General features: G+C 42.5%; 1 protein-coding gene across 3 annotated transcripts in view; it reads right to left on the reverse strand.

The window, feature by feature from the left end:
• Nucleotides 1-867: 867 nt before the first annotated feature.
• Nucleotides 868-26,030, reverse strand: part of LOC311133774 (copine-5) — a gene marked incomplete at both ends in the record, with an annotated part of 271,494 nt that continues 246,331 nt past the window's right edge. For all 3 annotated transcript variants that reach the window (XM_084167331.1, XM_084167329.1, XM_084167330.1), the window contains 5 exons: nucleotides 868-1,056; nucleotides 1,512-1,585; nucleotides 11,573-11,630; nucleotides 23,002-23,104; nucleotides 25,807-25,934. In XM_084167331.1, coding sequence (XP_084023457.1) covers nucleotides 868-1,056; nucleotides 1,512-1,585; nucleotides 11,573-11,630; nucleotides 23,002-23,104; nucleotides 25,807-25,934 — 552 coding nt within the window. The remainder of the gene's footprint in view (nucleotides 1,057-1,511; nucleotides 1,586-11,572; nucleotides 11,631-23,001; nucleotides 23,105-25,806; nucleotides 25,935-26,030) is intronic.

Consider the following 26,030-nt stretch of genomic DNA (forward strand, 5'->3'; position numbering starts at 1 on the left):
GTGCTTTTCCATATTGTTAAACTATCATTGTTTGTAATAGAGAAATCCAAACCGGAAGGTCACATATTAATTATATATCTTTATATATCCATGCCACTTTTGATGCATTATAAATACAGACAACTGGGGAATTTCATCCTATACGAACATGCTTTAAAATAGAAAGCAAGAGAAGAGTCTACAACTTATGGGAGTATGAAAAGCAAAGACACAAAATGACTAAAAAAGAAAACTCAGAGGTTGAATACACTTTTCTTTTTTCCAACCTTAAACAATAAAGCTACAAATCAATATGAGGATGTGTCTGATGCCCAAAACTAAACAGAAACGAATGGAAAAGTATCTAAAAAAACATCACCTTAACACACACACACTAATACACCAATGGTGAGCCAGGTCAAAAGTCAAAGATCAGAGTTCAGATGAGGGTTCCACTTGTCCCATTACAGTTAGACAACCAGATCACAGACAGGCACAAGTTTCAACCACAATATGACCCCACATGACCCCTTCACCCACCTGCTCTCAAACAAGACAAGAATAAACAGTCACTGGCCCGTGTATGTTGATAAAAAGACAAGTCCTTGTACGGTACAGCAATGTACTATAGTCTGTCCATGGCCGTCTCTCTTTCTTCAGAGAAACAGACAGAATATATATAATCACAATGAACAGAAATGCTGTTGTCTTCTCCAGAGAGTCACCTGTCCGGGAGAGTCCTGACACAAACACCTGTTGCTTCAACTACTTCCTATTACATCACTTCCTGTCCCAACGTTCCAATCAGGAAGTAGAGAGTTCCCAGGGTCTGCAAATCTTTGACTCTGTCTCTCGTCAGTACTCAGTGTAAAGGTTTGTGTGGTGGGCTCAGATTTGTGTGTGGTGTGTGTGTCCAGGGGGTGTGTAGGGAGGCGGTGCGGGGTTGGGCTTGATGCCCCTACTCTTCATATAGGAGATTAACTGATCAGGGATCTCAGCCAGGACATCCTTGGCTAGCCGGGCCATACTCAACACGTGGTTCCCTGTTCGGTCCATGTAGTCTCTAAATGGGACAAACTGACAGGGAGAGAGCAAAGACACTATAAGAACTGAGAAGCAGCCTGGGATAACACTATATGATAACTTTCATTAATAAGACATTATACATATTTATACATTCTTTATAAATGATCATTAATACTGATAAGATTAATCTATTGTACTGCCTTCGCCTTATTGTTCTTTTACACAACAGTTAACCAGCATTCCCATGATTTTTACTCTGTATACCTTCCTGTTTTGAAATTCCTTGAAATTGAACAAAGCAATGTAAAATCTGCAGAATCTTTGACCTTCCATTCATCTATTTATTTAACCCCTTGTACAATGCCTTACTCTGGATAAAGACCTCCCAGGGTAAACCCTGACATTTCTACTTCTCAAGGTACGATGTGTTTGTTCATAGCTGTGTTCATGGTCAGTTTGTCTTACTGAACTGTGTGTGTGTGTGTGTGTGTGTGTGTGTGAGTGACCTGGACAATGTCTCTCTCTGCAAGCTTCCCTCTGGAGGAAATTCTGATGTCATCACCATCCAACTCCACCATGGCTGTAAGGTAAAGAAATCACACAAACCAAACATGTACAGTTGAAGTCGGAAGTTTACATACACTTAGGTTGGAGTCATTAAAACTTGTTTTTTTCAACCACTCCACACATTTCTTGTTAAGAAACTATAGTTTTGGCAAGTCAGTTACGACATCTACTTTGTGCATGACACAAGCGATTTTTCAGAAATCAGCCAAGACCTCAGAAAAAATAGTTTTGACCTCCACAAGTCTGGTTCATCCTTGGGAGCAATTTCCAAATGCCTGAAGGTACCATATTCATCTGTACAAACAATAGTACGCAAGTATAAACACCATGGGACCACGCAGCCGTCATACCGCTCTGGAAGGAGACGCGTTCTGTCTCCTAGAGATGAACGTACTTTGCTGCAAAAAGTGCAAATCAACCCCAGAACAACAGCAAAGGACCTTGTGAAGATGCTGGAGGAAACAGGTACAAAAGTATCTATATCCACAGTAAAACGAGTCCTATATCAAAATAACCTGAAAGGCCGCTCAGCAAGGAAGAAGCCACTGCAAAACCGCCATAAAAAAGCCAGACTACGGTTTGCAACTGCACATGGGGACAAAGATCTTACTTTTTGGAGAAAAGTCCTCTGGTCTGATGAAACAAAAATAGAACTGTTTGGCTATAATGACCATCGTTATGTTTGGAGGAAAAAGGGGGCCGCTTGCAAGCCGAAGAACACCATCGCAACCGTGAAGCACGGGGGTGGCAGCATCATGCTGTGGGGGTGCTTTGCTGCAGCAGGGACTGGTGCATGTCACAAAATACAGTGAGGGAAAAAAGTATTTGATCCCCTGCTGATTTTGTACGTTTGCCCACTGACAAAGACATGATCAGTCTATAATTTTAATGGTAGGTTTATTTGAACAGTGAGAGACAGAATAACAACAAAAAAAACCAGAAAAACGCATGTCAAAAATGTTATAAATTGATTTGCATTTTAATGAGGGAAGTAAGTATTTGACCCCTCTGCAAAACATGACTTAGTACTTGGTGGCAAAACCCTTGTTGGCAATCACAGAGGTCAGACGTTTCTTGTAGTTGACCACCAGGTTTGCACACATCTCAGGAGGGATATTGTCCCACTCCTCTTTGCAGATCTTCTCCAAGTCATTAAGGTTTCGAACCTGACGTTTGGCAACTCGAACCTTCAGGTCCCTCCACAGATTTTCTACGGGATTAAGGTCTGGAGACTGGCTAGGCCACTCCAGGACCTTAATGTGCTTCTTCTTGAGCCACTCCTTTGTTGCCTTGGCTGTGTGTTGTGGGTCATTGTCATGCTGGAATACCCATCCATGACCCATTTTTAATGCCCTGGCTGAGGGAAGGAGGTTCTCACCCAAGATTTGACGGTACATGGCCCCGTCCATCGTCCCTTTGATGCGGTGAAGTTGTGCTGTCCCCTTAGCAGAAAAACACCCGCAAAGCATAATGTTTCCATCTCCATGTTTGACGGTGGGGATGGTGTTCTTGGGGTCATAGGCAGCATTCCTCCTCCTCCAAACACGGCGAGTTGAGTTGCTGCCAAAGAGCTCGATTTTGGTCTCATCTGACCACAACACTTTCACCCAGTTCTCCTCTGAATCATTCAGATGTTCATTGGCGAACTTCAGACGGGCCTGTATGTGTGCTTTCTTGAGCAGGGGGACCTTGCGGGCGCTGCAGGATTTCAGTCCTTCATGGCGTAGTGTGTTACCAATTGTTTTCTTGGTGACTATGGTCCCAGCTGCCTTGAGATCATTGACAAGATCATCCTGTGTAGTTCTGGGCTGATTCCTCACCGTTCTCATGATCATTGCAACTCCACGAGGTGAGATCTTGCATGGAGCCCCAGGCCGAGGGAGATTGACAGTTCTTTTGTGTTTCTTCCATTTGCGAATAATCACACCAAACTGTTGTCACCTTCTCACCAAGCTGCTTGCCGATGGTCTTGTAGCCCATTCCAGCCTTGTGTAGGTCTACAATCTTGTCCCTGACATCCTTGGAGAGCTCTTTGGTCTTGGCCATGGTGGAGATTTTGGAATCTGATTGATTGATTGCTTCTGTGGACAGGTGTCTTTTATACAGGTAACAAACTGAGATTAGGAGCACTCCCTTTAAGAGTGTGCTCCTAATCTCAGCTCGTTACCTGTATAAAAGACACCTGGGAGCCAGAAATCTTTCTTATTGAGAGGGGGTCAAATACTTATTTCCCTCATTAAAATGCCAATCAATTTATAACATTTTTGACATGCGTTTTTCTGGATTTTTTTGTTGTTATTCTGTCTCTCACTGTTCAAATAAACCTACCATTAAAATTATAGACTGATCATTTCTTTGTTAGTGGGCAAACGTACAAAATCAGCAGGGGATCAAATACTTTTTTCCCTCACTGTAGATGGCATCATGAGGAAGGAAAATTATGTGGATATATTGAAGCAACATCTCAAGACATCAGTCAGGAAGTTAAAGCTTGGTAGCAAATGGGCCTTCCAAATGGACAATGACCATAAGCATACTTCCAAAGTTGTGGCAAAATGGCTTAAGGACAACAAAGCCAAGGTATTGGAGTGGCCATCACAAAGCCCTGACCTCAATCCTATAGAAAATGTGTGGGCAGAACTGAAAAAGCGTGTGCCAGCAAGGAAGCCTACAAACCTGACTCAATTACACCAGCTCTGTCAGGAGGAATGGGCCAAAATTCACCCAACTTATTGTGGGAAGCTTTTGGAAGCCTACTCAAAATGTTTGATCCAAGTTAAACAATTTAAAGGCAATGCTACCAAATACTAATTGAGTGTATGTAAACTTCTGACCCACTGGGAATGTGATGAAAGTAATAAAAGCTTAAATAAATCATTCTCTCTACTATTATTCTGACATTTCACATTCTTAAAATAAAGTGGTGATCCTAACTGACCTAAGACAGGGAATTTTTACTAGGATTAAATATATTTCGCTAAGGTGTATGTAAACTTCCGACTTCAACTGTACATGCACACATTTGTTGTGAACCCAATATGTATTAAGGTTAGTCTCATTGAAATGAACATCTCGTTTTCAAGAGCAGTGATGAACATGATGAAATATAATTTCTGTAATTTGTGCATTTTCAAGTGTGTTTGTGTGCCTAGTACAGATGTAGGATCTTAATTAGAGACATATTGCTACCGCAGGAAAATAATGCAGCAGCAACAGAAAATGTGTTATTATTATGTAGATTATAATTTTGTAGTGGTTGATACATTTTCCGTATGGGAAAATCAAGTCTGAAATTTCAAAGTGGAAATTAGAAACTTCAGCAGCTTTTTTAAACTTCAAATACAGGGGAGAACTGGGACGAAAGTAAGACTTTTAGTTTTATTCCTAATTACTCAGAGATCGATAGAGCTAGAGATACCATATTTTATGACAAACAACTTATATACAGTGGGGAGAACAAGTATTTGATACACTGCCGTTTTGCAGGTTTTCCTACTTACAAAGCATGTAGAGGTCTGTAATTTCTATCATAGGTACACTTCAACTGTGAGAGACGGAATCTAAAACAAAAATCCAGAAAATCACATTGTATGATTTTTAAGTAATTCATTTGCATTTTATTGCATGACGTAAGTATTTGATCACCTACCAACCAGTAAGAATTCCGGCTCTCACAGACCTGTTAGTTTTTCTTTAAGAAGCCCTCCTGTTCTCCACTCATTACCTGTATTAACTGCACCTGTTTGAACTCGTTACCTGTATAAAACATACCTGTCCACACACTCAATCAAACAGACTCCAACCTCTCCACAATGGCCAAGACCAGAGAGCTGTGTAAGGACATCAGGGATAAAATTGTAGACCTGCACAAGGCTGGGATGGGCTACAGGACAATAGGCAAGCAGCTTGGTGAGAAGGCAACAACTGTTGGCGCAATTATTAGAAAATGGAAGAAGTTCAAGATGACGGTCAATCCCCCTCGGTCTGGGGCTCCATGCAAGATCTCACCTCGTGGGGCATCAATGATCATGAGGAAGGTGAGGGATCATCCCAGAACTACACAGCAGGACCTGGTCAATGACCTGAAGAGAGCTGGGACCACAGTCTCAAAGAAAACCATTAGTAACACACTACGCCGTCATGGATTAAAATCCTGCAGCGCACGCAAGGTCCCCCTGCTCAAGCCAGCGCATGTCCAGGCCCGTCTGAAGTTTGCCAATGACCATCTGGATGATCCAGAGGAGGAATGGGAGAAGGTCATGTGGTCTGATGAGACAAAAATAGAGCTTTTTGGTCTAAACTCCACTTGCCGTGTTTGGAGGAAGAAGAAGGATGAGTACAACCCCAAGAACACCATCCCAACCGTGAAGCATGGAGATGGAAACATCATTCTTTGGGGATGCTTTTCTGCAAAGGGGACAGTACGACTGCACCGTATTGCGGGGAGGATGGATGGGGCCATGTATCGCGAGATCTTGGCCAACAACCTCCTTCCCTCAGTAAGAGCATTGAAGATGGGTCGTGGCTGGGTCTTCCAGCATGACAACGACCCAAAACCCACAGCCAGGGCAACTAAGGAGTGGCTCCGTAAGAAGCATCTCAAGGTCCTGGAGTGGCCTAGCCAGTCTCCAGACCTGAACCCAATAGAAAATCTTTGGAGGGAGCTGAAAGTCCGTATTGCCCAGCGACAGCCCCAAAACCTGAAGGATCTGGAGAAGGTCTGTATGGAGGAGTGGGCCAAAATCCCTGCTGCAGTGTGTGCAAACCTGGTCAAGACCTACAGGAAACGTATGATCTCTGTAATTGCAAACAAAGGTTTCTGTACCAAATATTATGTTCTGCTTTTCTGATGTATCAAATACTTATGTCATGCATTAAAATGCAAATTAATTACTTAAAAATCATACAATGTGATTTTCTGGATTTTTGTTTTAGATTCCGTCTCTCACAGTTGAAGTGTACCTATGATAAAAATTATAAACCTCTAAATGCTTTGTAAGTAGGAAAACCTGCAAAATCGGCAGTGTATCAAATACTTGTTCTCCCCACTGTATGTCCTCTACCATTAGCAACTTTTATTTCTAGGGTAAATGAGTTGAAATTATATACCGAGAACAGAACTACTGCAACATTACTTTTGTACCTGCCGGTGGGCTTTGAGTAACACAGCCTTCGGACGGAAGTAACAGCTGGCGAGAAGTGCACAATATCTATCTTATATCCATGTTCTGGTCTGTAATGCTCGTTACTTTCAACAAATGTACTATCAGCCATGATTTCATAATTGTGTCGATTTGAATAATTAATGCTATAGGTTCGTATTTTATGAAAATGAACGATGCATCGCAATGATGCGCAACCACAATATTTTGCCTTATAATATTAATCAGACTAAAATGGATCACACAATAGCTATATTAACCATACTTTTCTCATCTCACTGTAATGGGAATATAGTAGGAGATGTTTTTCACCATTTTCAATTACTGTTCATGTTTAGCCCTACCAATCAGGTGCGCTCCAACTGTCCTTGTCCTGCACGCTCCTCGTGTCTTGACAGATTTTTAAAAATTCTCTTCACAAACAGCAAACTCATCATGCTTAACACATTTCCATGGCTTGACATAAGGTAATTGACTCCCAGAACCATAAAGATACTGTACAGTCGTGGTCAAAAGTTTTGAGAATGACACAAGTATTGGTCTACACAAAGTTCGCTGCTTCAGTGTTATGAGATATTTTTGTCAGATGTTACTATGGTATACTAAAGTATAATTACAAGCATTCCATAAGAGTCAAAGGCTTTTATTGACAATTACATTAAGTTTATGCAAACTTATGTGTTCTTAGGCAAAATATCCTTGCCTGTGAAGCCCTTTTTGTGCAAAGTAATGATGACGGCACGTGTTTGAAAACCCACACGTCACTGAGTTAAAGCAGTTCTGCATGGAAGAGTGGGCCAAAATTCCTCCACAGCGACGTGAGCGACTGATCAACAACTACAGGAAGCATTTGGTTGGTGTCACGATCGTTCATTAACGAGAAGGACCAAGGCGCAGCGTGATATGCATTCATATTTATTTCCGTACTGAACACACGACAAAACAACAAACGAACGAAACGTGAAGTCCAAGGTAGACAAATAACATACCTTTATGGAACAAGATCCCACAACTGACTGGTGCCAAAAGGCTGCCTAAGTATGGTCCCCAATCAGAGACAACGAGCTACAGCTGCCTCTGATTGGGAACCACCCTGGCCAACATAGATCTAAACGATCTAGAAACTAAACATAGAAATAAACACAACACAAAATATACACACCCTGACTCAACAAATAACCGTCCCCTGAGTCAGGGCGTGACAGTCCCCCCCCCCCCAAAGGTGCGGACTCCGACCGCGCCACATAAACCTAACAGGGTAGGGGCCGGGTGGGCATTCCGCCTCGGAGGCGGATCCACTTATTCTCCACCTCCCCGTTGCGCCCCTGGTCTGGTCTGGACCTTGGCGCGCTGTTTCCTTTCTCCTTCCTCCCACGAAGTACCACGCCCTGTCTGGACCCTGGTGTGGGAGACCCCGAACCTGGAGAGGGGCTGACGTCTGGGTCTGGACTGGAACCGCTGACCGGAACTGGACCCGACGACGGTGGATCGGACTGCTCTGGCTCCGGAGTGGAGCCGCCAACCCAGTGGTGCGCGTCGCCAGCCCGGCCCGGCCTGTTCCTTCCCCTCGCACCAAACCAGTGGTGCGCGTCGCCAGCCCGGTCGGGCCTGTTCCTGTCCCTCGCACCAAGCCAGTGGTGCACATTGCCAGCCCGTCCCAGCCTGTTCCTGCCCCTCGCACCAAGCCAGTGGTGCGCGTCGCCAGCCCGGTCCGGCCTGTTCCTGCCCCTCGCACCAAGCCAGTGGTGCGCGTCGCCAGCCCGGCCCGGCCTGTTCCTCCCCCTCGCACCAACCCAGTGGTGCACGTCGCCAGCCCGGCCCGGCCTGTTCCTGCCCCTCGCACCAAACCAGTGGTGCGCGTCGCCAGCCCGGTCCGGCCTGTTCCTGTTCCTCGCACCAAGCCAGTGGTGCGCGTCGCCAGCCCGGCCCGGCCTGTTCCTGCCCCTCGCACCAAGCCAGTGGTGCGCGTCGCCAGCCCGGTCCGGCCTGTTCCTGCTCCTCGCACCAAGCCAGTGGTGCGTGTGTCCAGTCCGGCACGGCCCGTGCCTGTTCCACCGGTGCCCAGTTCAGCTCCGGTCTGCTGCTCCACTCCGGAGCCAGAGCAATCCGCTTCACCGGGGTCCAGTCCAGCTCCGGTCAGCGGCTCCAGTCCGGAGCCTGAGCAGTCCGCTCCACCGGTGCCCGGTCCAGCTCCGGTCAGCGGCTCCAGTCCAGACCCAGACGTCAGCCCCTCTCCAGGTTCGGGGTCTCCCACACCAGGGTCCAGACAGGGATTGGAGTATAGTGGGAGGAAGGAGAGGGGAAGCAACGCGCTGAGGTCTAGACCAGACCAGGGGCGCAACAGGGAGGCAAAGAGTGAGAGGTCGTCACGCCCTGAGCCGGATCCGCCTCCAAGGCGGAATTCCCACCCGGCCCCTACCCTATTATGTTTATATTGTGTGGTCGGAGTCCGCACCTTTGGGGAGGGGGGGGGGGGGGGGGGGGTACAGTCACGCCCTGACTCTGGGGACTCTTATTTGTTGAGCCAGGGTGTGATTGTCTATGTTTGTGATCTAGGTTTTCTAGATCTATGTTGGCCGGTGTGGTTCCCAATCAGAGGCAGCTGTCGCTCGTTGTCTCTGATTGGGGACCATACTTAGGCAGCCTATTGGCACTAGTGGGTTGTGGGATCTTGTTCCGTGAAAGGTATGTTGTTTGTGTCTACCTTGGACTTCACGTTTCATTTAGTTTGTTGTTTTGTCGTTGTGTTTATTCGGTTCAAATAAACATGTATGCATATCACGCTGCGCCTTGGTCTGACCCGTTCATCAACGAACGTGACAGTAAGGTTTACACCTGTTGTATTCGGCGCATGTGACAAATAAAAAGTGATTTAATTTGATGTGTTAATGTTTATTCATTTGTCTTTTTATTCACTGTCTTTTTTTCTCTTTCCTACTGGCAAACCACCAACATTTTCTTAAGCTCTTCAGATTCTACCTCCTACAGGAACCACATTAAGGTTGAGATGACCTATCTCAGTTCTAATATACTCTGCTATTATAGAATTAAGCAATAAGGCACAAGGGGGTGTGGTATATGGCCAATATACCACGGCTAAGTGCTGTTCTTTTCACGATAATTAACAGAGAGTCAAAGGAATATATTCATATTGATGGTTTTAATTATATATACCACAAAACCCTGAGGTGCCTTATTGCTATTATAAACTGGATACCAACGTAATTAAAACAGTAACAAGTACTTTTTGGTCATACTTGTGGTATAAGGTCTGATATGACACGGCTTTCAGCCAATCAGCATTCAGGGCTCGAACCACACAGTTTATAATTTCTAATAATCATCAGCTTGTTATTTAGAACTCTACGTGGAACTCATCAGAACCAGGATGAACCCAGCCATTAGCCCTGATTACTTCAAACTACATTACATTAAAACTCCTCAACACCATACTTCTCTGCTCTCATCCACACACACACATGCATGCACAGCACGTACAGTATGCACACGTGTACTCTCTCGCTCTCTCCTCTACTGAAACAAGTGAGTTGCTAATTGTCTTGCAGGCCATTCGTCTAACTAATTGCTAGAAGTGAGAGCGAGTAGCGGCTACAGCCTAAGTACCTCGCTGCTGTGTGTGAATTGTTTAAATTGAATCGCTCTCAATAAATTATACTGAACAAAAATATAAATGCAACATGCAACAATTTCAATGGTTTTACTGAGATTAAGTCCATATAAGGAAATCAGTCAATTGAAATAAATAAATTAGGCCCTAATCTATGGATTTCACATGACTGGGCAGGGGCACAGCCATGGGTGGGCCTGGGAGGAGCCAGGCCCACCCACTGGCGAGCCAGGCCCAGCCAATCAGAATGAGTTTTTCCCTACAAAAGGGCTTTATTTCAGACAGAAATACTCCTCAGTTTCATTAGCTGTCCAGTTGGCTGTCCCGCAGCTGAAGAAGCCGGATGTGGAGGTCCTGGGCTGGCCTGGTTACACGTGGTCTGCGGTTGTGAGGCCAGTTGGACGTACTGCCACATTCTCTAAAACGACGTTGGAGGCGGCTTATGGTAGAGAAATAAACATTACATTCTCTGGCAATAGCTCTGGTGGACATTCCTGCAGTCAACATGCCAATTGCACACTCCCTCAAAACTTGAGACATCTGTGGCATTGTGTTGTGTGACAAAACTGCACATTTTAGAGTGGCCTTTTATTGTCCCCAGCACAAGGTGCACCTGTGTAATGATCATTGTTTAATCAACTTCTTGATATGCCACACCTGTCAGGTGGATAGATTTTCTTGGCAAAGGAGAAATGCTCACTAACAGGGATGTAAAGAAATGTGTGCACACATTTTGAGAGAAATAAGCTTTTTGTGTATATGGAACATTTCTGGGATCTTTTATTTCATCTCATGAAACATGGGACCATTACTTTACATGTTGCGTTTATATTTTTGTTCAGTATAGCTTTCAGGCCAGGTTAATGGTGATCATGAGAATGTGGACGGAGTGCAGATTACTGATTAGTTGTCTGACTGTATCAATTGGGCACTCTAACAATCAGCCTCATATATTAAATAATATATCTGCAGATCTTGGTAGAGTTTAAACATTCAATACTAGGTTATATTTGAAACATTAAATACTAGGTTAAAGTTTAAACATTAACTTTAAACAAATTTAGGTAAAGTTTCAGGTCCAGCACTTGGTGTAGAGCCAATGTGAGTATTGAGCAATAATACCGGGTAGTATCTTTTTCTTTGACATATATTGGTATAAAAAACTTCAAGAACGGGTATTGTAAACTGTAAGTGAGATGTAGCTACTTACCGTCAAACTCAGCCTGTCCCACTCCCACGATAATGATGGACATGGGCAGTTTAGCCCCCTGAGGAGAAGAACAGGAACACACCATAACGTTATAGAGACTCTGATGATCATTCAACACAACCAACAAATCCTAACGCTTAACTCTTGACATGACCACTTCACAACTCCGAAACAGTCTTGACATGACATACATGTACATCACAACTCCAATCACTCTTGACATACATGTACAGTACATCCATTCTCTTTGTTCTTTATATATTCTAGGCTATTCCATACAACCTTATCTATAATATATATATATATATATATATAATCATGTACAGTATAAGTTAAATCTAAAGACATGTAGAAGACATGGGCCATACATTTACTCACCAGAGAGACCAATGAGTCCCTTACACGCTATACTACACACGCATGCACGCCCACACAACTCCAAGAAGGCAGTGGTATTCATTCAACCTCACAGTGAGACTGTCTCCATTATTGTTGACCCAGCTGAGGTCCTCTGTAGCTCAGCTGGTAGAGCACGGCGCTTGTAACGCCAAGGTAGTGGGTTCGATCCCCGGGACCACCCATACACAAAAAAAAATGTATGCACGCATGACTGTAAGTCGCTTTGGATAAAAGCATCTGCTAAATGGCATATTATTATTATTATGTGATCTCCATGCTATACATTCCCAGTTATAGGTTAGTACACCACACCGCTAATGTTCTGGAGAGGAGAGCACTTTAGCTTGCTGAAGGGCCATGAACTATGAATGGGTCTTTATTGCTGCAGACACATGGAGTACAGAGAGAGAGTAGGGTGTTATTACTGTGTGATCTAATCCCTTTCTGAACTGTGTGCATCTCTATCTGTGCAAACCCACCATTGGTGTGCGTGGCCAAAGATTTCTATTTTCAAGTCATCTGACCATAGCACCGGTTCCAATCTAATTTAGCAAACTCCAGGAGGTGCTATGGTCAGATGACATTAAAATAGAGGTCTTTGGCCACGCCCACCAATGGTGGGTTTGGCCTTCGAAAGAAGAACGCAAAAGGCTCAGTGTCGTTATCCTAGCAAGGGGAGGGTGCGTATTGAAAACAGGGGATCCAATCATTTTGACCCCTATCTTTTTTATTTTGTTTTATTACTAGTTAAACAAAATCCCTTTCTCTGAGCAATTGTATTCATATAAAATAATATAATTGGAGCATACAATATACTGTAGCTCAGTATTTGCATTATTTATTCTATACAGCACAGTCTTTTTTGCTCATCTTTATCAAGGAATCCAATAATTCTGGACCCCACTGAACACTTCAGTTTTCTAAGGGAAAAGGCAATGATAAAACAGTGGTAAAGTGTTGATTAGGTAGGAGTTGGGAGACTGAAGATGATTCTGAGGTGTGAGTGGAGGGAGAGGGGGGAGGATCCAACTCTATCACCATGGCAACCCTTCCCGCCAATTACCCTCCCAACCACTTCCAAGATAAGCCCTACGGAGGGAGGAACAGGAGCTGGATGAAGTTGCTCCTAGACTATGATCTAAAGTCAATTTAGCGTTTTTTAACCATAATGTTTAGGATTGAGGGAGCTGATCTGAAATACCGTGCTTAAATCATAAAAAATATATATTTCAGATGGATGCATATTCTCACAGATGTGTGAGTGGACTTGATAGAGCAGGAATTAATTAAACTACAAAAATATACCAATAAAATAATTGTGCAAGGCAGAAAAAACACTATGTTTTCTGAGACATTAAACGTTAACTAGATTGAGAATGGATTGAGAAGCCTGTTTTTTCATTTCTCTGTTTCTCTTTCTCCCTCTCCCCACCTCTCTCCCTTTCTCCCCCTCTGTTGTTCCTATCAATTTAAACACACTGAAACTGACAGTACCTTTAATTAAAGATACACCATGGTGTTGGGACTGTAGTCAGTTAACAATAAAACTGCTGTGCTTCTCAGCCTCCATGTACCCACTATCAGGCTTCCCCTTCAGCCTACGTATCAGAATTATCCACTGTGTTGTTATTAGGGGTGTGACAACCTGGCTATACTCGTATTCTTAATATTATCTATAAATTGACAGTTAATACTCCTGATCAGAAAAAAAAAAATGAAGTGTTTTATTATGCCTAAATTGGCAAAATACCTATCTCCCTGCAGGTTTATAGACCCAAAAAAGCTGCAGATTAGGAGCAGTGTGTGGAGGTGACTTTGTCTGTGTGTATGTGTGTCCTGTCCTCAAACTTACAGCGAGTAGACAAGTTTGCTGTCACTCTTTCCCTACTCTCGCTTCACATGTTAGATATTATGCACATTGATCATTTGCTAGCAAACGTCCTCGCCTATTGATTTTTTTCATAGTAGCAGGCTAACAGGAGGCAGCAGCAATCTAAATAATCAGACCAAAACATGCGATGAGAAATGATCGGGTGAAATTTGAAGCAAGTGGACAGAGACAGCTTCGGGTGAAATATGAAGCAAGTGGACAGAGACAGCTTCGGGTGAAATATGAAGCAAGTGGAAAGAGACAGCTTCGGGTGAAATATGAAGCAAGTGGACAGCTTCGCTCAATCCAATCAGAGCAGCAGGATCAAAATGTATATTTGTATTTTGAAAGTTATATATCTTGAAAACGTGATTGCTGACATGGAAAACATTTTGGGACTATATCAACAATGGACAAATGACACAAATACCAAAATATAGATTTTAGGTGCAATTGTCCTTTAATCTTTTCACACGTGAATTTGAAATATCTCTAACGGTCGCCCCAGCGTGAGTTTTTTATGCGCGTGATGTCAGAATGCACTCACTGTTCCAAAATGTGAAGGACAGTTAACCTGCACTGCCCTCAAACAAAGGCATGCTGCCTGCTAATTATCTATAGGCTATGTTTCAATTTGTCAATTTCAAATTATTTTCTAACAAGTTTTATTTTCTAACAACAGTCTGAACTGAGGTGTGTTCCGCCTCCTCATTAATTCACATAGAAGTAGCCCATTTCACTGTTGCGGACAATTTATGTTTGAGGCTTTACTGAGCCAGACAAACTTCTCTCTTTGAGGACAGCCTAAGTACTTCCCCAGTGTTTCCCCAGATCAAGTAAGCAGACATTTGCGCATCTCCAGTCAGAAAAGAACTTGCCCAAACTTTTCCCCACTGGCACATTTCCTGGCTGGCGCCCGCATTGCCTTCATTGTTGTTTTCCTTACTAATAATAACTTTGGACATGTGTGCATTCCTATCAAAGTAAGTGCCTTATTACGTTATTATTATAGGTTCTGTATATCGTGTTGTCGTTTCTACTGTAGCACATCGTATGTATGTATGGAGCATAATGTATTTACTGTTTTATTCACGTTTTCAAGTACTGGTGACAAATCATGCATTCTGATTCTTGCATAGATTGTAATGGACACATATGATGTGTGTAAAATACTTTTTGGAAGGTTGTACTGATTATGATGAGCTAATGCTAAGCTATATGCCAGCTATGTGTGGCGCCATGTTTGTTGACATCATACAATGCATTCTGGTTGTCACTTAAACATCTGTCAGACCAAAGATGTTATAACAAAACAAGGTGAAGGGATGGTTCACTCGACTGACTTAGATTGTAACTATCGTTACTCAGGGTTACCAGCTCAGACCCCCCTTTCTAGGGTGTTTATTTTTATTTAGCTTATAAACTTCTCCTGTGTTTGTTCCCCATATATTGATAAATCCCCCATCATAGTAATACCTCCTGCATCATATTCTCCCACGATACTGTCTCCCATTTCTACCCCGCATGGACTTCTAATCCCCAACAAATTAAATGAACCCCCTAAAATGTTTTCACCCAAATCTAGCAACCCTCTTTTAGCTTTCATGCTACGGTTAGGCTAGGCAGTAGGCTTTTATTTGGGGTGATGATCTGTGAGGTGATAACATTTTATTTGCTTTGTGATTTGTCAAAAACTGTAAACTACTTGTCAAGTCATGTGCTCCGGTTCTTGTATACACTGTAATAAGTACATTGAAGATTTGTAATTTGATGAAAAGTGGCCAAACTAAGTTAATATTTTTCAGGCAATGGGCGCAGCCAATTTTGACAATTTATTCACGTCTTATAGTGAATGGCATTCTGGGATTAGTGCGTTTTTGCTTGTCAAACATAAACAAACATGGCTGCCATCATAAAGAATTTAGCTGACGTTAGCTTAACTGACACGCATCTCTTTTCTTAACAATATTACATTTCTCCCTTGTGCTCACCAGAGATGTGGTACATTGTAAACAAGTCTAGCTGTTAGGTCGCTAACTTACAGTACCAGTCAAAAGTTTGGACACACCTACTCATTCCACTATTTTCCACATTGTAGAATACTATGAAATAACACATATGGAATGATGTAGTAACCAAAAAAGTGTTAAACAAATCCAAATATATTTTATATTTGAGATTCTTCATAGAAGCCACCCTTTGCCTTGATGACAGCTTTGCACACTCTTGGCATACTCTCAACCAGCATCACGAGGTAGTCACCTGGAATGCATTTCAATTAACAGGTGTTCATTTGTGGAATTATTTTCCTTCTTAATGCGTTTGAGCCAATCAGTTGTGTTGTGACAAGGTAGGGGTGGAATACAGAAGATAGCCCTATTTGGTAAAAGACCAAGTCCATATTATGGCAAGAACAGCTCAAATAAACAAAGAGAAATGACAGTCCATCATTACTTTAAATCCATCATTACTTTAAGACATGAAGGTCAGTCAATATGGAACATTTCAAGAACTTTGAAGGTTTCTTCAAGTGCAGTCGCAAAAACCATCAAGCGCTATGATGAAACTGGCTCTCATGAGGACCACCCCCAGGAATGGAAGACCCAGAGTTACCTCTGCTGCAGAGGATAAGTTCATTAGAGTTACCAGCCTCAGAAATTGCAGCCCAAATAAATGCTTCACAGAGTTCAAGTAACAGACACATCTCAACATCAACTGTTCAGAGGAGACTGCGTGAATCAGGCCTTCATGGTTGAATTACTGCAAAGAAACCACTACTAAAGGACACCAATAATAACAAGAGACTTGTTTGGGCCAAGAAACACGACCAATGGACATTAGAATGGTGGAAATCTGTCCTTTGGTCTGATGAGTCCAAATGAGAGATTTTTGGTTCCAACCGCTGTGTCTTTGTGAGATGCAGAGTAGGTGAACGGCTGATCTCTGCATGTGTGGTTCCCACCGTGACGCATGGAGGAGGAGATGTGATGGTGTGGGGGTGCTTTGCAGGTGACACTGTCAGTGATTTATTTAGAATTCAAGGCACACTTAACCAGCATGGCTACCACAGCATTCTGCAGCGATATGCCATCCCATCTTGTTTGTGCTTGGTGGGACTATCTTTGTTTTTCAACAGGACAATGACCCAACACACCTCCAGGCTGTGTAAGGGCTATTTGACGAAGAAGGAGAGTGATGGAGTGCTGCGTCAGATGACCTGGCCTCCACAATCACCCGACCTCAACCCAATTGAGATGGTTCGGGATGTGTTGGACCGTAGAGTGAAGGAAAAGCAGCCAACAAGTTCTCAGCATATGTGGGAACTCCTTCAAGACAGTTGGAAAAGCATTCCAGGTGAAGCTGGTTGAGAGAATGACAAGAGTGTGCAAAGCTGTCATCAAGGCAAAGGGTGGCTACTTTGAAGAATCTAAAATACAAAATATATTTTTATTTGTCTAACACCTTTTTGGTTACTACATTATTCCATATTTGTTACAATGTGGAAAATAGTAAAAATTAAGAAAACCCCTTGAATGAGTAGGTGTGTCCAAACTTTTGACTGGTATTGTATGTTTTGTTTTGGCTGTCTGTGGATGTGTTCTGCGTGATGCTTGAAGTATGGAGTTCGCTTTTATCTTTTACAATAAAAGGTGAAATTGAGGAATAAAGTTGTGAAGACCTTTATTTCCCATCAGTAGAAAATATTGTTTAGATGATTTTCAGACAACAATGCTGTTTAAACGTGTTTGTTGCATTATATGTTCTGTTGCTGATGTTCCAATCACATATGTGACTCGTTTCAGGAAACTAGGCATATGTCGCACATCACTACTTCACAGGAGAGGCATAATTGTTTTTGCTAAATGCATTTATTGGCAATAATGCCTTCTGGAACATGTGAACTTTCATGTGCCTTAATAACAAACTTCTATTCCATCAGTAAATACAAATAAAATTGTTATATTTCGAGCCTAGTTGGTTTAGCCACGGAAAAAGAGAGGAACCTTCCTGCTAGCCATTATTGGCTGAAGTAATGGATGGGCTGGACATGCCGAGAGATGAGTTTGGATTGGTCTGCCATGTAGCATGCTTCTGTTTATAACATGAGCTGCTCAGTATGTGTTGATAGTCCTTTCTACCGCACCGTTAGCCATCGAGAACTACAAAAGTTTTGCTACTTTTCTCAACATCATTGATCCCAGAATTTAGCAGGCGCTATCGACAGATCAGTTGGAAAAAGTGATTTGCTACTTTCTGCACACGCCAAGGTCAGTGTGAACTGGAGTGACTTGGCACAACGCTGGCCAAACAAGATGTAGCTACAAACAAAACGGAGTTAAATGGTTCCAGTCTGCCGTGAAGCGTTCATCCATGTATACGGGTAAGAGTCTAGCTACATTTTTAGATATTATACGTAAAAAATTTGGTCAGAAAGTCATTTTCATTGCAAGTTAAAGCGTACTGTTAGCTAGCTAGTGAACATTAGCTTGCTGGCTCGCTAGCTAACGTTATGTGTATGATCTTTGTAGTAATATTATTCGAATCAGAAATCCATTTGTATTCTTAGTTATAGCCAAATGTTAGTTAGCTAACATTGAACCTGGTTGGTTAGCTTTAGCTACCTGCAGATTCATACTATAGCTATGACAATGTTTGTATTGGTTAGTACAGTAGTAGTATGAGTTGGGATAATGCAGGTGCATTGTGTAGCTAGCTAGCTACATGTCTAAACAAAAGACAAAAGACTACATGTCTAAACAAAACACTTCGCCAGATGATTACATGACCCATCAAGTTAGCCAGGTGTGTCTGGGGGTGATTACGGCCATCTATTATATTTAATGAACACGTGTACATGTCTAGACAACAGTGACCCATCCACTTAGCTAGATGTGGCTGGGGGGTGGTTATAGCATTTCCTTCACATGACCCATCAATTTAGACAAGTGTGTCAGGTAAGCGTCATCTAATAATTATACAATATTTATACAATATTTGTATATGGACACTTTCTGTTTTTGATATTGCTACTATGCAAGTAACCATTTCACTGTACTGTTTACACCTTCTGTATCCTGTGCATGTGACAAATAAACTTTTTATTTTATTTGATATAGTGTCTGTTTACCAGAGACGGTAATGTGAAGAACAACATGACCTGCACCAAAGTCAGATTAGGATATAGGCCAAGTACTAGATAAAGTGTATTTTTACCTGGAGTTTTTCTTTATTGTAGGCTACTACTTTCACCACTTTTAGTCATGAAATCTTTGGTTGTTTACTTAACTAATCACTCTGTTTAGCAAATGGCCTCACATGTGAATCCTTAAAGAGATGGGTGGGGCTAAGGCTTAAGAGGGTGTGAATGATGCTGAAAGGGGGTAGACAAAGAAGAGCTGGGGGTATCAAAACATTCAAGTTCCATTTTCTCAAAAGTGGGGTTACAAGTTTATCAACTTTAAAAGCAGAATTACTTTCCCATTGTTCTTCAACTGCAGTGTATGATATACCATTTTCTAGCTCTGAGTCTCGACTTTTATCCAATGTAAAAAACACAATTTCAAATTTTAAGACCAAATCGAGGCGATAGGTCACATATTTGCGATGGTACGCTGCAGAGACCACTCAACAATGATCAAAAAGATGTGATAGTACGTCTCAAAGGGTTAAGTTCGGAATAGGTGTGAAAAAAATAAACAGGTAAACAGGCTCTAAATACATTTCTGTTTGTGATTTTAAAAAATCTAACAACTGAGCAACTATTTAGGAAAAGTCAGGGAAGCAGGAGGATGTTGCTTTCAAAATGGCTGATTTATTTTAATTACAAAATCAAACGGTAGGAGGCGTTGGCCTATGGCGGTTCTAGTGTTTTTTTTTTATTTCTCTATACTTTTTCCCCCCTACCCTACCATCCCTACCCTAATTGGAGTAAACTAACTGACAACAATACTTCTACCACTACTTACAGCTATTTCGTAAGGGATGGCCATTTCGACAGAGGTATCAGGCCTTCTTGTGTGGACAGCGGGACTTTAGGGAGTTAAAGGGTAGTGGGTAAAGACAGGTTGCAGCCCAATTTTCTCACCTTCCTCCGAAAATGTGGACTTGTTCACTTCCCTTCAATGTTTTAAAAGGAAATTACTGGTATAACAAATATGATGGAAACTCCCACTAGCTCATGGCTCCACCAATCCAAGGCTTTTAATTTTGTGGAAAGTAGTGAAGGAGACATTATTGGGCCGCATCCTACACAGTGGTGTAATGTACTTAGGTAAAAATATTTAAAGTACTACTTAAGTCGTTTTTTGGGGGTATCTGTACTTTACTTCACTATTTATATTTTTGACAACTTTTACTTTTACTTCAATACATTCCTAAAGAAAATAATGTACTTTTTACTCCATACATTTTCTCTGTCACCCAAAAGTACTCGTTACATAGCAGGACAGGAAAATGGTCCAATTCACACACTTCTCAAGAGAACATCCCAGGTCATCCCTACTGCCTCTGATCTGACATACTCACTAAACACAAATGCTTCATTTGTAAATGATGTCTGAGTGTTGGAGTGTGCCCCTGGCTATCCTTAAAAAAGTAACAAAAAGAAAAAGGTGCCATCTGGTTTGCTTAATATAAGGAATATGAAATGATTTATACTTTTACTTTTTAGCAATTACATTTACTTTTGAAACTTAAGTATATTTAAAACCAAATACTTTAGACTTTTACTCAAGTAGTATTTTACTGGGTGACTTTCACGTTTCTATTAAGGTATCTTTACTTTTACTGAAGTATGACAATCGGGTACTTTTTCCACAACTGGACCAGCGGTACACAACAGGAAGTGATGTCACAGTAGTTTAACTTGTCCATCACACGTCCGTAAAATTTTTTGTAGGAAGCCTGGGGCTGTCTAACTGATTATTCCTGTCTGTTTCTATAACACTCATTCAGGGGTGACGCACACACACGTGTGTCTGCGTGTTTGCTGCTGATAAAACAATATGAGGACAGTGAGCATCTGCGGGGGAACATCTTCTGTGTGACCCACCAAAGGACTTCTGACCAGAGCCTGAGAAGCCAATCACACCTACGTCTGAGTCTGTGACTCATCAATAACGTAATTCAAGTCGTCAATTATGTCCTGTGATGTCCCACTGAGAGAGACAAGAAATCACCCCAGACTCTGACAGAGGAAGACATTAAGCCTAGTGCGTCATTTAGAGGACTCCCCTCTAGAACTGACCTTTGAGAACCACAGTGTGATACCACAGTGGGAAATGAATGTGTGAATCCACTTTTAGCCCAAAGAGTTTTAGCCCAAAGTCACTATCGTCACTAGTCGCTTGGCAACGACTATGGAAGACAGTTGGGGTGCTATCATGGAAGACATTAAAGTTACATGACGCCATCTAACCAATCAAATTGCATGAAGTAAACACAGTGGGTCAATTTACGCAACAACTAAGAGCCTTGAAGCGCAAGGCTTAACTTCTCTGCTGTTCTGGTCCCGAAGTTAACACGTTGTAGAAGCGCACCCGTGCACATGCGCAGATCAACTGAAACTGCAATGTCCAAACTCTCTTCGTATATGGGTCCTGGACTAGAGTAGCCTACAGAATAGGTCTACAGAGTACGTGCTCTGGGTCCCCTGTAGCTCAGTTGGTAGAGCATGGCACTTGCAACGCCAGGGTTGTGAGTTCATTTCCCACGGGGGGGGGGGGGGCAGTATGAAAATGTATGCACTCACTAACTGTAAGTCGCTCTGGATAAGAGCATCTGCTAAATTACTCAAACGTAAAATGTGCTGGATGAATGATGTCTAAAACAGATATGAACCGCATAGGAAACGACTAGGAGCCAATAATGAGAAAACCACACCTCAATACACTATCAGGCTATGGCAGACTAATAGAGAAGCAGTGTGTCACCTAACTACTCTCTAAGGGATATACTGTACCTCTAGTAAAGCCATGTTTCGAAACATCCTGAGAAAGTGTGAGAGACATGATCTGGTACGTTTGCAGGTCAGGTTGATGCTAACATCAGGATGTAGTGTTGGGCTCCTGTAGGGGCTGAGGGTGGTGACGGGGCCGTAGTAGAATCATGTATGACACAATGAATCGTTGAGTGGAGAAAGGAATGTGTCAAAGTGTCTGATTCACTAGGGGCCCTGAAATGACATGAACTGTTTTAACATGACATGAGCCCGAGAGGAGAAGAGAGAAAGAGAGAGGGAGAGAGCGAGATACATAGAGAAAAACGGAGGGAGGTAGGGAGTGAGAGAGAGAGAGAGAGAGAGAGAGAGAGAGAGAGGTGAAGCAAGTGAGCAAGAGTGAAAGAGAGAGGTGATGCAAGAGAGAAATATAAATAAAAAGAGACAGAAAAAACCAAAGGGAAGAGAAAAAGGGGTAGAGCGAAATAATGCATTGAGAGAGCATCGCTGTGCCTTGGAGTACTGTTGTGTTCTCTAACTGAGTGACAGGTTCCATAGTGTCCTGTCCCCCTTCCCCAGCTGTGTTATGAATGATACACAGCATGGATCTCGCCTTCCTCCCTCTGTTACCTCCCTCCCTCCGCCAGCTGTAGAGAAGAAGGTGTTCCTGAAAACACTCTCCGGAGGACACACAAACACACACACACACACACATCATCCTATCTGGCTCTCTGAACTGAAGAGGACCCTCAAAGCATTTCTACTTCACACTCCTATTTCAGAGAAAACACTAAAAAAAACAATAATGTTACCCCAAATTAGATTCCATCATAATCAAAAGAGCAGAACTGAAAGCAGTAGCGGCAGCAAGGTTGTAGGCAGGTAGAGGTGCAGTAGTCAGTCAGAGAGGCCAAGCAAGATAGAGCAGCAGGCAAGATCTTAAAAGGAAGGTGTGGCTGTTCTAACGGTTTGACTAACAGTCGCAAATTCCCTTTAAATCCAGTTTGCTGGAGGTCTGGCCGAGTCCACGCAGACGACTTTCTCTTCATTCTTTCTCTTCGTTTGCTTCACTCTCCAAATATTCTATCCTTTTCCACATCTCCCCTCATTTCTCTTTCATGTCCCACCATTTTCTCCCTCTCTCTCTATCTCGCCCTCCCTCTCTTTCCTCCTTCCTCTTCAACCATTCTCGCTCTCTCTTTCTCTCTCTCTCTCCAGACTTACATTGACGATGGCCTCCTTGGTCTGAGCCATGTCTGATATGACTCCGTCTGTGATGATGAGGAGGACGAAATACTGGGACCCATCCTGAACCGCTGCAGCATACCTGGAGAGGAACACACGCGCGTACACACACACATACGCACGCACGCATGCAGGTCAGGCAGGACGCACGCACACACACACACACACAAACAGATTGTGAGTAAAACGCAAACAAACTCTGAACCAAACTCAAACTCACAATGACCAATGACAGGCTTGAATGTCATTTTTTATCTAATGCCATTGTATTACATTTACATTTACGTCATTTAGCAGACGCTCTTATCCAGAGCGACTTACAAATTGGTCTCCATCTTCTCGACTCCCTCCTACATTTCAATGTCTATTCAATGAAAAGAATATACTCTGATATCATTCTGCAGATTGATAACATTCATTATATTCATTATCATACCTCAAAAACACTTTGACCTCAAACACTGCAGGATATGAAGTTGAACTACGCTGTGTGATTCTGTGATCAACTGAGTGTCTGTGTTCATTTGTTCCCTTTCAGCCCAACTCCATTCACATGGTAATGGATAGAGGACTGACTGTTACCGTGACTGGAGGGTCATATTCACAACTCTTTTATCTCTATGGTCTTATCTCTTTTTGTTTGAAAAGTTATCAGACTGGGGACTAGGTGTGTGTGTGTGTGCCTGTGTGTGCCTGTGTGTGTGTGTGTGTGTGTGTGTGTGTTAGTGATAAGCGGGTCAGCTGTTTGTTCACCCACACCAGCCTGCAATTACTAATAACCCATCCCCAACCGCCCGACTATATGTGATAAAGTGAAAATCTGAGTCCCATACCCGACCCTAATCCACAAATGACAAGCCTTTTTAGATAGGCTTATGTTTCTGCTTATAATTTCCGACATTTTTGTAGGCTATTTGTTAGTCAACTTGTCTATAGGTACATGCAGCTTCTGTTCTGTTATTATGCGGTCTATAGGTACATGCAGCTTCTGTTCTGTTATTATGCCTACTTGTTGCCCTAGAAGACTAAATAAAGCCTTGCTCACCAGAATAATGTAATAGATCGATAGAATGAATGCTTCAATCTAGTTGACATGAGTAAAGTTTGTTTTCTCTTTCATCCCTGCTTCACTTGAGCAGCAAAGACGTTTAGGGACTGTGGAGAACATGCAATAACAAAAACAAATACGTAAAAGATTTACGTGCAACATGTCCAAATGACATCAGCTTGACCGGTTTTAAGGAAATTAAAAGCTGTTAAAACGACCCAACATGTTTCGGATAAGATTTCAGTTTGGCTTGGATGCATATTTTATGTTTTTGAAATGCTATCAGCTTTTATGATGCTGATAAAGATCGCACCTTTACAGACGGTCCTTAACCGCGCATTCATTCTCTCAAGATGCTGAAATGTGAATTTGGTCTCTCATTTTACTGCAAGAAATGTTTAATTCTGCAGGAGTTCATATTATATTAGGCTATATGAGATGTTATAGACCTACAGTCAGTGTCCAGATTTCAGTCAGGTTACTATTCCATTTAACCCATCTGAACAGTAGGTTACAGTTCCCTTGATGTGCCATACTGAAGTCCCCGTCTTGTGACTGTCGAATTTGTATAACGCCTCACAATCATCACACATAACAAAGCTGGCACTGCTATCATACTCTTTTAGCATTTCACCAAATCTTTCCCAAACATTACACTACTATTCTGGCCCTCCCTTTTATGTATTTTCTCCATTTCGCAGCTTTTCTCTTATTGAATTAAACTCTGACATTGTCCTTTTTGCCTCAGTGGATCGATGTTAACTTTTACTGCTCAAGTTCCCAAAAGGCAATTGCTGTGTATTTGGCGCACTATAGTAATGCCCTGAAGCTTAGGCATAAGCTACACACTAACGGCAGATAAAAAGAATGAAAGAAAAACCTCAATGTAGCCTATAGATATGAATTGCACAAGATTGATACATTTATGGATTTTTGTATACATTGTTTTCTCTTTATTCAACCAGCCCACCACCCACACGTTCTTCATCCACACAATACTATATTTCATGGCCCTAAACCCGCCCGCCGCATGGATATAACCGTGGGTAATGCGGGTTATGAGTCAACCCATGCATCACTAGTGTGTGTATCCCATCATCCCAAGCTAGCCTTGTGTGTGTGTGCAGCCTATGTGTGTGTATAGCAGTGTGTGCATTTATCAATCTTTTTTCCACCTCCTACTCCTCCTCTAATGTGATCAGAGTGCTTGCCCTCTCTGACTCTCTGAGTTCTGTTTATGTGTTTATGTTTACGTTGAGTGCTCCGCTGCCAGCCTGGTGAGTCAGTCATTTATTTATTCTATCACAGTGCCAGGGCGTTAATGTGTGTCACATCCTGTGCTTTGGGTTTTTCTGTCCATTAAAAGGCCAATCGTCACGGCCTGTGGGGTCAGAACAGGAGAGAAGCCCAGGGATGGAAGACTGAGTATGAATTACTGGGATTACTGTAGTCGAACAACTACATGACAAGGTTGATATCTGACAGCAGCAAAAAAATTGACATTTTACGCTGGCTTGCACTGCTGATGATCTGTGATAGCAGATTTGTGAGTGTGTGTGCCTGTATGTCTGCCTGTGTGTACAGTATGTGTGTATATGTGTGTGTATGTGTGTGTGTGTGTATGAGTGTGTGCGTCTGCCTGTATGTACGTGTGTATATGTATGTGTTTGCATATGCGCGCCTGCGTGTTAATGCTTGTGTATTTGTGCGTTTGTGTGTGTGTATGCGTCCATTACCTGGCCACGTGGTTGACTACAGGGGCGAAGTTGGTTGGTCCGTAGAGCTGAACAGTCTTCAGACTCTCGTGATAGGCCTCCAGGATGCCCTCTATACCGTTACAGTAGGGGTTCTCTATGTTACCGTTCTGGAGAGGAGAACAAGAGAACAATCAACAGGTTTAAAAAAGTTTGCTATAGTTTATCTATACCATTAAAGTAGGGCTTCTCTATGTTAACATTCT

This window comes from Coregonus lavaretus, assembly GCF_964263955.1.
Source record: "Coregonus lavaretus genome assembly, chromosome: 8".
NCBI lineage: Eukaryota > Metazoa > Chordata > Actinopteri > Salmoniformes > Salmonidae > Coregonus > Coregonus lavaretus.